Source organism: Halyomorpha halys, unplaced genomic scaffold, assembly GCF_000696795.3.
Source record: "Halyomorpha halys isolate HHAL.00 unplaced genomic scaffold, Hhal_1.1 Scaffold2312.1, whole genome shotgun sequence".
NCBI lineage: Eukaryota > Metazoa > Arthropoda > Insecta > Hemiptera > Pentatomidae > Halyomorpha > Halyomorpha halys.
The window spans coordinates 80,680-91,419 of record NW_027114515.1 but is presented as its reverse complement, the minus strand read 5'-3'; the positions used below and the strand labels follow the sequence as shown (position 1 = coordinate 91,419).

The 10,740-nt window shown below is 30.7% G+C and overlaps 1 protein-coding gene across 1 annotated transcript in view; it reads left to right on the top strand.

The window, feature by feature from the left end:
• Window positions 1-3,012: 3,012 nt before the first annotated feature.
• The window catches only part of LOC106691389 (uncharacterized), a 67,437-nt gene continuing 59,709 nt past the window's right edge, over window positions 3,013-10,740 (top strand). The window contains exon 1 of the mRNA XM_067051709.1: window positions 3,013-3,234. Within this exon, the coding sequence (XP_066907810.1) occupies window positions 3,191-3,234 (44 nt within the window). The 5' untranslated portion in view covers window positions 3,013-3,190. The remainder of the gene's footprint in view (window positions 3,235-10,740) is intronic.

Sequence of the window (10,740 nt, the reverse complement as noted above, 5' to 3'; positions counted from 1 at the left end):
GTAATGGCAGTTGATAATTAGCTCAACTTGATTTCTTCCTCACCAGTTAGAAGATCAACAAGGCATTCATTGGACAAACTTTCACACAACTTCGACTTTCCACTCATTTTAGGCATGCTGTAATAAATTACTTTAATCAAAACTTATAAGTAAGCAATAACAAGAAGTTTTGGAAAGAAAGGTTATAAAACGAGTTGCTCAGAAAATCCACTAGGAGCTCTTATGCATTTAATATGACTTTAAATAGAACTGCTCACAATCCTATATTTATAAAATTTAACAAGGTAAAACATTTTACATTTAACACAACATGAATACCCCTAGAATAGGACTCCAGTGGGAGTCTTGGAAAAAAAAAAACTTTCACTTACCACCCTACAGACGGCCCCAAGTTTTGTGTAAATTGGTGGGTTGAAGTTGTTTATGATTTTCAAAAAATCTACAATCTTCCGTTTTTCTTTGGGAATAATGAAAATAGGTTTTGTTCTTGGCACGAATATTTAACTGAAGATAGGGGCTTTAATGCAATTAATAAAGGTCGTGTAATCTCTGCGTTTCTCGTTCGAAGTCTGCATTTTTCCTATAGTTATTCATAAAATTCTTAAATATTTTTTATTTATTCATTGTTATATATCGCTAACAATGGGAAATGTTTATTTATTTTTAAATAGATAAAATTATAGGTACTTCAGGAGGAATATTTTTTTGATAAATCCACAGTTAAGCCTAACTATTTTAATGAGGACAGAACCTATCTGATACTAAAGAACATTCCATTGTACTTTCGCATACTAATTTTGTTGAAAATCGTTGAAGCAGTTTTGGAGGGAATCGCAAAAATTAATTCTATTAAATAGCACTTCTGGACAGTCGATTTTATCAAATATGTTTCTGTCATACGCCAGTCTTGTACGCGTATTAAAATATATAGGTTCACTTTCGCACTACTTTTCGTTTTTGATCTAGGTCTAGAATGGATTTGTTAGAATGGATTAGGACTCACTGGGCCTTAAAATGTGTATTTTCTTAAAAGACTGTAATTTGAAATTTTATAAATTCCATTTGTGAGTAAGTGAAAATCATACGTTTGCTCATGGCTTGGTGAACGTAGTTGATGGAATTTGATGAAATTAATAGCAAATCGTTTTCATACTAGTCCCTAACTTCCCCAAAGTATTCAAAAATATCTGGACGGAGTTGACGAAAGTGGTACGGTACAACAAAATTACACATACAATTTCCAACAAATTCATTAAAATTGGATCAGAAATTTGATTATGAGTGATAAATTTCGATTCAAAGAACATTTTTCATTTCCTACTTGATTACAAAGCTTCCGTAGTGAAGAAACAACATTTTTTCGTTGTGTTAAAAAGATTCGGTTTACTGACAATTAATCTTATCACTCAACATTACTGTATTAAAAACAACAGGATTAGAACAAACTTATAAGTGTTGAGTTATAAGGACAGTGATAAGTCATATTAATGATAAGTAGAATTTTTGATTTTCACCTATAATTATAGAAAAAAAAATACTCATCATATTCACTATATCCCAATTCTAAAAAACAAATTCAAATATTCTAATATTTTTTTATCCCCCATTTAAGATAAACATATATTTAAAATATATTCCTAAGATTCAGAAGCCTGGCTATATCTCTCTAAACTAAACTGCTATTTGATAGGACTGGGAGCTTTGGCAGAAAGGCATTGCCATTGGATGGCTTCCAACTTATATCCATAGTTACAGACCCAGGATTTTTATTGTTACGTTAAAATATTACACAATTCCTACGTGATATATTGCACATACATAATAAAGGTTCTGCTGTAAAGTTATAAAATATTAAAAATCATTTTTCAATAGTCATTCCGAACAAATCGAATGTCTATAGGAAATTATAGCTTTTACTCACGTTTGTTAATATTTCTTGTCTTCAATAGCCATATACAAAAAAATTATATAAAATTTTTAAAAATGGTGGGAAACATTCATTTCGTAACGTTCATTTTTTTTTCAAGATGTTTGTAAAATGTATAAAATTTGGAACAATTTTTATTATATAATTTTGTCCTATTTCATTACACCATATATATATATTGACAAATCATTACAAAATATATAAAAAGTGCTTGAAAAAAAAAACCTATATGATTTATATACACATACATATACATACAAGAAAAATTTTGTTTTCGGACGCCGAACATACAGTTTTACATTATTGTCTTTTAAATCCCTCTACTGATCATTCAAACCCTATCAGAAAAAAATCAAGTTCTAATATAAGTATTAAATTATATGAGGCGTTGCATTTCAAGACCTGCTATTCCATTTTTAAATACTTTTTATTTATTTAATAAACAGTTTTAGTTCTTGATTGTCATTTAATGTATATCCCTTTAAGCAATGCTTTACCACAATTTTTATAATTTGAAGATTTGAATTAAAATTCTGTCTCTGGATTTTCGAATTATTGGGAGCAACGGCAACATCCTATTTCTCGAAACAATGTCCCCTGTCCTATATTTCTAGGGATAAAATAAAATAATTTATTATCTTAACCTTGCCCACTTAGGCAATTTTAAAATAATATGTGATTCTTTTTCAAAGAAAACACTGCTTTCATCCAACCGGTTTTCAGCCTTTTAAAGCACGCTGGTATCAGCCGAGGTTACTTCCCTCACTCGTTCCAAACTATCCAGATAGTCCGGTCGTGAAGTCAGCGGGAGTGCGGTGCCCTTAAAACGTGACCGCATCCTATCTAAGGCAATCACCTTCCAGCATCCACTTTTATCTTACGCCCCTAGAGAGCGTGTGTTACTCGACTTAGTCAACAACAAGAACAAAAAGCGTGCCTGGAGGGAAAAAAAAGGAGGCTGGGTGTAGTGTATACCTGCTGTAGCCCTTACCCTCCCCTCCCTACGAATTCCAGCACCCTGTGGACTCCAGTGCCCTATTGCTTGTCTGTACTCGTCAGTGCCTCTTAGTTCTCAGCAACGATATCTGCTATCTCCCGACGAGATATCGTGTCAGTTCCTCAGCTTATGTTTGTCGAGTGGATAGTAGTGAGCGGACCCACTGAGTAGTTTCAATTGGTCGGCATTAAGGAGTCTGTGGAGTACAATTGTGAGTGTGTGAGTTAGTGTTGTGTCTCTAGTCCAAGTCCGCTCGTGTCAGAGAAATGCCTAGCGACATCCTGTACCCTGCCCTCGATGAAGAATCTGGGTAAGATGAAGAGTCATTTCTAAGATTTATATTATATTTTATTAGCACTTATTTTCAACAAAATATAATTGTACGAGTAGTGAAAATTTTCATAGTATATGTTACTAATTTTATAGTTAATTTATTAATAATTAATTGATCTAAAAGTTTAGTTTAAATCTTGAAAGTAATGTTAGAATCATCAAACTATTCAAACACAATGACATCTTATATATAAAAACCTTTGTTTTGAGCGAGGTATAGTTGGATTTTGAAGTAGCTTCTTTGTGACAGTCACAATGTGCTGAAGCTTTGTTTAACTGAAACGTGTAAGCACGTTCAAATGTCTCAAACAAAAATGAACATTAAAAAAATTTTTTTTTTGTTTACATTATATTTAATGCTGACCCCGCTATTTGCAATAATCTTTGTCTGATTTAATACCCTTTTTTTCTATAAAAAACCGTTAAACAATTTTTAATTGAATCCTTTATGGCATATTAAAATACTTACTTCTTCATTATAAAAACTTAAAATATTCTAAATTATAAACAAATGGTTCGAGCACCGTTACTTACAGAATCAGATTCACATAAAATAATCATTAGGGCGTATTAAAATTTAAAACTGAAAAAATACCTTTGTTCACCTTTTTTTAAATTTTGATAAATAATAAAGTATACTCATGCCAATAAATTTGATTTCAAGAATATTCATGTTATAACAACGTGGTCTTATGACAAAGGGACAAAGGGTTCATGACTGTCATGAAACCGGGGAACACCCCTAGACGCCTACGCCCATATTTAATTGGGCCTGATTTGGAGAGAGGACTTCCTCAGATTAACTTTTTTTTTACGCATAACACAAAATTTAAAAAAATATATAACTTTTATTGTATATATAAATTTGTAAAAAACATTTGAGGATACATATGCAAGGAGAGTTAATCGACTGCTTATAGAATATTCTTAAATATTCATTCTGTTTAGGCTGATTTGTGAAGAAAAATTATCATGATTTATAATATGACGTTTATCGTTTTATATCGATACAAAAAATAAAAAAAAAAAATGTGATTGCTTTCAAAACCTGAGTACTATTCATTGTATAAAATTTGATTAGAGGTTTTCTTTCTCAAGAGCACCGAACCCTGAATATATATTGCTTGAATACTAGACAAATAAATGAATAAATTAAGAGTTTTGTATAAGATAAAAAGGTTTTCCGTGTAGAGTTATAAAATAGCCATCTTAACTGGGAAGACCTAGGGGTCACGCCTGTTGATGTCATGTCTAACTGTAGATAGTTCCAAGCAGAAGATTCGTCTTTTATTAATAGTTCATATATTTACTTAGTCTATAGTTAATTATATGTATATTAAGCTTTCTGTGAGAGGGTGTGTAAATTAGTATTTTATCATTAAAATTTCTGTTTTTGTAGGAGTATAATATAAACGTTTTAAATTATCGTAAGATGGTTTCTTGGTGGTTAAGGATTGTACAAAATTGACAGGAAAACTATTCATTAACGTAACGTTGTAAAGTTATAGAATAATGCAAAAACAATGCTTTAATTTTAAATGCTAAAAAATACTTTAATTTCGCAAATATGATATCTTTTAAACAAATACCGTTCAGGTTTTGACAGCGGTGTTTCTATAAAAATATTTAAAGATAAATGTTTTCCTTTTAAAATTAAAAGTGGTTAAAACTTCCTTACGTTTTTTGTTTACGAAAGGAAAAATATTTCTTAGTACTTGTTGAAAACGATTGTTTCTAATTTTATAATACTTATAAGATGATTCAATACCTCTCATAATCAAAACAAATTCCGACAAACAGATTAGATAAACTATCCGTCATTACATTCTTTGGCAATAAATTTGTTCTGTGTCACTTCTAACATGCATGAACAGTTCACCTGAGGCCAATTTCTTTGAAAGATTTCGATCAACGGTGGAAGTAGTGTGACCTGGAAACTCGGTTCGACCATAACTCTTGTTATTTTAGCCCATGAAACATTCCCAAACCTAGCAATAGATCTTTCATTTCCATATTATAATTTTCTAGGACCTTATCCTCAATAAATATTAGGCTGTTTATCAAGAAAATGTTAAATCGTAATTAGAAAGCTATTTTTACAAAATTAATAATTCAAATAAAATCATCATTTCTTTTAAAATTTTATAAATATCGTAATTATTATTTTTATTTTATTTTACTTGGCTGTTAGTTCAAATGCTATTCATCAACTATGTTTTACCTTTTTTTAAATTTTTTTTTTCTGCCTTCGACAATCATGCTTATAAAATCTCGCAAGTCGCAAAACCTTATGAATCCGAAAAAGTCTACAACACGATTCAATTAATTAAATATATATGAGATTTAAAATAAACTAATTAAAACAAAAAAAATAATACTAATATAATAATACCGTCTTAAGGGGGAAGTGGGTAGCTTATTGCTATGGCAGTGTGCTATTAGCATCAAGGACCCGGGTTCGAATCCGGCAGTGGCAGATAATTAATTTCTGTATCATTGTAGGGAGCTAGCCATGTGGGACGGGAGCCCTCCGGGGTCCACCCAGCCTCAGTAAATGCTTATCCTTAATTGGGTAAACATGTGGCGGACAAGGGTGATTCAGACCACATCACCTCCTTGCTTAACCGTTGGTCTAGAAACAGTTCTTCCTTACAAAGTACTGCATTCCTAGCCCTTCATGGGCTGTAGTGATAACAATTTAATTAGTTTTTGTTTAATAGCGTCATAAGTAATGTCATATATGACACCTCGTAGATCCGAAAAAAAATTAACAATACTATTTTTATTTTAAACTCCATACAAAATAATAATAATCAAAATATCAGTCTAAAGACGTCTTGTCTCGATCAATATTTATTATCGTTTTGTAGAATAATATTTTCTATCCACAAAAATTCTATCGAGATGTCTGTAGAATGAAGATTAATATTTTATTTTTTTATCAATGGGTTGGCGGACCATACCTAAAAATTGTCTTACCTCCAGTTTTTGTAAGTAAAATCCCTTTTTGAGACATCTCTACACGGCTAATAAATGAGTATGGGTAGGATGAAATGTAGGGTTATGTAATTTTATTGTCTTATCCAGTATCAGTAGGGATTAGCTAGATATCTCAGTAATTAATAACCCGATGATAAAAACGATACAGTTTTAACCAATATAAAACTATTTTGACCTTGATGTGAATTATATTTAAATGGATTTCAGGACTAGTCCACTTCATCTTATAAATAAGTTTTGAGTTTTTACAAAGTTCAAATAGTAATAAAATGAATGTAGTTTAACATAATTATTTCATTTAAATTAATAAAAAAATAATTGCAATCAACATGAATGTGATTACCATTAGCACTTTATTACTTAATTTACGTTAACAATTTTTAGTACAATTTCAGTTATCACAGTTACTCACCTGTATTGGAGGTATAATTTAAATCAGTTAATCATATAATATTACGAAAGACTTTAGAATAAATTTTTTAATAACATCTGGACATTTTTAACAAGAACTTTTTGTTTAATTAGTTCAGTTGATGAAGTCAAATATTATATGGGAATAATATTTAAGAAAGAAAAATGAACTAAAATAGTATTATGGCAACCTTTGAAATAAACCTTAAAAAAGATTCCAGGGAGCTTATAAATTTGTCCACCTTTTTTCGTAGGGAATTCTGATTATTACAAATTTCATAAGGTTTAATTAAACTGTAAAGAAAGGCGTAAAAACTTTCGGTTCATAAAAATGTTTTATATTTTCTAATTTATTTCATAAAAAAAAAAAAAAGTAACGTGTTCCGTATAAATTGAAATAAATGACAAATATCACTCCCATTTATAAGTAAAAATTCAAAATTAACTTTTGGCAGGGTCTTAATGGCCTAATTCTTGACGCGTTAGGAAGCCTGATTTTTAGAGGTTATCTGTAAATAGTTATTTTTATCAGTATATTTAATTTAGAATAAATCTTTCATTTTGGTTTAATATACTACATTTTTGCATGCATGTTAAATTTTAGTATATTATTTTCAGTATTGAACCTATATAATAGACCGAGGAAAACATGTCTGACATATTTACGGTTCAGAATAGATTCATATTATCATATTATGTTTATATTATAATTTATATAATAAATACTAAAGTAGTTGAGGCGTTCGGGCGTAAAACATGGTAACTGAAAATATAAAAACACGTGGAAATCGATTTTTAAGCTCGATTTAAAAAAAAAAAAATTAGATCAATTATTTTGAGTGTATTCAAAAATAAAAATTTTACTAGCTGCTACTCCCAACATTTTGTTTTTTGGAAGTATAAGAACAAACTGCTTGCAGATACCATGTTTTACAACATTTGAGGCAGGTCTTTATAAAACATGATATCTGACATTAAGTGTGATTTTAGTTTTTTATTACCGGGTAAGAAGAAAAGCGCCTTGAGGACTATGAAAGTTAGGTATTACGTAAAAAAATCGGACCAAAACAGGATGAGTAAACTGGGGAATTTAGAAGGCTGCACAACGCTAAATTTGTTAATTGCATCCGGTAAATATAATGCAGGTTGTAGAATTGTAGCGAATAACCTGGGTATTGATGGTTGTGGGACTTAGTAACGAATGGATCCGTAAAATGTTAATAAATACCACACTGATGGGTTAACGTCCGAGGGGTTGACCAAAACGTAGATGGGAGTATTAGGTTAAGACTGATTTTGGAGTGACGTCACAGGACAGATGTATGCAGAGAACAATCGAAGATATCGTCATCAAACTTTCGAGTTTGCTTAGTCTTTATTATTATCATTATCGTGTTAACACGATTATAAACGTGTTGTGCCGTGACAATAGCTTTACTGTCGCTAAATTCACTCTCAACTATCAGCAAGACAGAGCAGCAATGGTGACACATTATGTCATGACATAACCTAACGGACGTAAATCATGCCAAATGCAGCTATTTCATTTTAAAGTCAGTATTATATCTAAATCTAAAAAAGAAATAAACGAAGAGACTTTTCGTTCTATGTTACATTTCAATCTCGACGTTCTTTTACTCTCTCATAATTATCTTTGAAACGAAACATGAAGATCTAGCATAAATCTCTTTACAAGAGTTATCATAACCTATTTACAATTCCTTATCAATATTTTGTTATCTAAGGCTGAAAGACAATCGTCGAGGACCTCGTATCTTTCCTGCTAACTATAAACTTTTTTTTCATTTGAAAGATGTTTTAAAATGATCCAAGTGCGATAAAAAAATTAAAAAACTCAAATAGTATAAAAACTATTTATTAAGCGCCTTTCATACCACTTCTTATTTGTACTTATTTCAAGTATGATATAAAAATACACTATTTACATTTTACTATATCATACATTGACGGTAAAACAATAAATCTTAATTATTATTTTTAACGAGATACTATCGCCATTTTGTGTCTAGTTTCCGAACGAATTAGAGCTTTAATCGATATTGGAATGTTTATGTCATAGTGAGCCCAAAAATAAGGGGAGATAAAAAGGTGTGATGGGAAAGACTAATCAAGGTCCAGGTAGACTTACAAAAAGCAGTTCAGAGTTATTACTTCCATTGCAAAAAATTCCAATGTTACACAGAATTAAATACATTTAGTTCCCAATCCAAAGAAGCCTGCTGACCACAGGAAATTTAACTACTCCATTAGCCACCCCCAATCGCGATACGAAAACTACTTGATAATTAGGTTGAATAACAGTGCATTTTGAGCTACTTTAATGTACATTACCTTTCAGCTGATACACCCCTGGAACGATAATAAATAAAGTAGTAATACAAATAAATCGTCATAAAAAATGCATTGACGAACCCTCTCGTGACGCAAGGTTCCGTGGAGCCCTGGTTCGGAACCACTGATCTATATGGACGTAAATCCCGAGAACTCGAGGGTTATTGACATTTTGTGAAACCTTTAACCAAAATTTCAATGTATTGTTCGATTATCATTTCAAGGATACGTGTTGTAGATGTAAGCCATTAAAAATAATATAAGTGTACATTGTAATTCATAGATTTTCTCGTCTCATTTTAATTTTTTACAAAATTATAATAATACTAATTACTGAGTAAATTAGCTTCAAATGATTTTATCGATTTGGATATAATTTATATTAACTAGTTTTGACATAGGAAACTGTTACTCAACACCAACAACTTTATAGTACTTCTCAAAAAATGCTAGATGTCACATAACGTTTTAGCAGTTCTATGCAGAGCAGAAACATTAGTCGAATACCAAATTGTAGTTGTTGTTGTTGTCTGGGGCTTAAGGGCGCAAAACCCTGAGGTCATCAACGCCCAGCCCAACCAAATTGTAGTTAGCACATAAAATGAAATCATTACGAATTTTTAAAATCGATATTTCACTTAGGTATTTGTGAACAAGAAATTGGAAAAATCAGAAATGCGTGGAAATACATGGGGATTAAGCTGCAGGAGGAAGGCCTATGGAGGGGGGTTATGCTCCCACTCCCTCTTGGTACAAGAGCCGGGAAGAAAAAAAAGCAGTTGTCTGACCCAATTTTTGATTACTTTAATGAAAACTAGGTATAATTACTAGTCAAAACTGATGAGTCTGCCAAGTATAGGTAGGGGGAATAAAAAATGGTGGCTGTTTAAAAACCTTAAAAAAACATTATTTTTTCATTCGGAGCTCTACATTTTAAAACTACTAACAGCACTAGAAAATCTAAGAGATCGTTATTTAAAGAAGAGTAATTTGCTGAAATATTAGCCCTAAAAGAGCTATTTACGTTCAATAGTACTCGAGATATAGCTTTTTAAAAAGTAAAATTTCTTAAAAATCTACTGAAAGATTAGTAGTTAGTTAATTTATTTTGAAAAATCTATTTCTCAGGAACTATGTGACGTACAGATATCTATTAGCACTCAAATTAAAGCTAGTTTAATGGAATATAAAGAAGTTTATGACCTTTACCTTCGTAGGTTTGGTAGTTTTCATGTTATTTGCTAAAATAAATTGATTTATTGTTGTTTGGACAATAAGTTTGATTTATGAAAAACTTCATTTCAGAAACCATTGGACGTATAGATGTCTGCCAACGCTCAAATTAAAGCTAGTTAAATTTATTGCAAAATAGTTCATTATGTTTATCATTGTAGGAGTAGTATTTTTTATGATATTTGACAAAATAAACTCACAAAATATTAATTTCTAGTTGTTCGTATAAAGTGTTGGATTTTTGAAAAAATATATCTCTAGATCCATAAGACGCACATATGTCTGCTAACACATATGTCTTCCTAATGAAGGAAATTTAACTTACTATAAAGTAGTTTATGACACTTTTCTTCGTAGGGGTAGTAGGTTTTATGATATCCACATGTGAATATAAATTTAGCAAATGAAAATTTGTCCGAAAAACTATAAATCAATTTATTTTAGCAAATTTCATGTAAACTATTACACCTACGAAGATAAACACCAT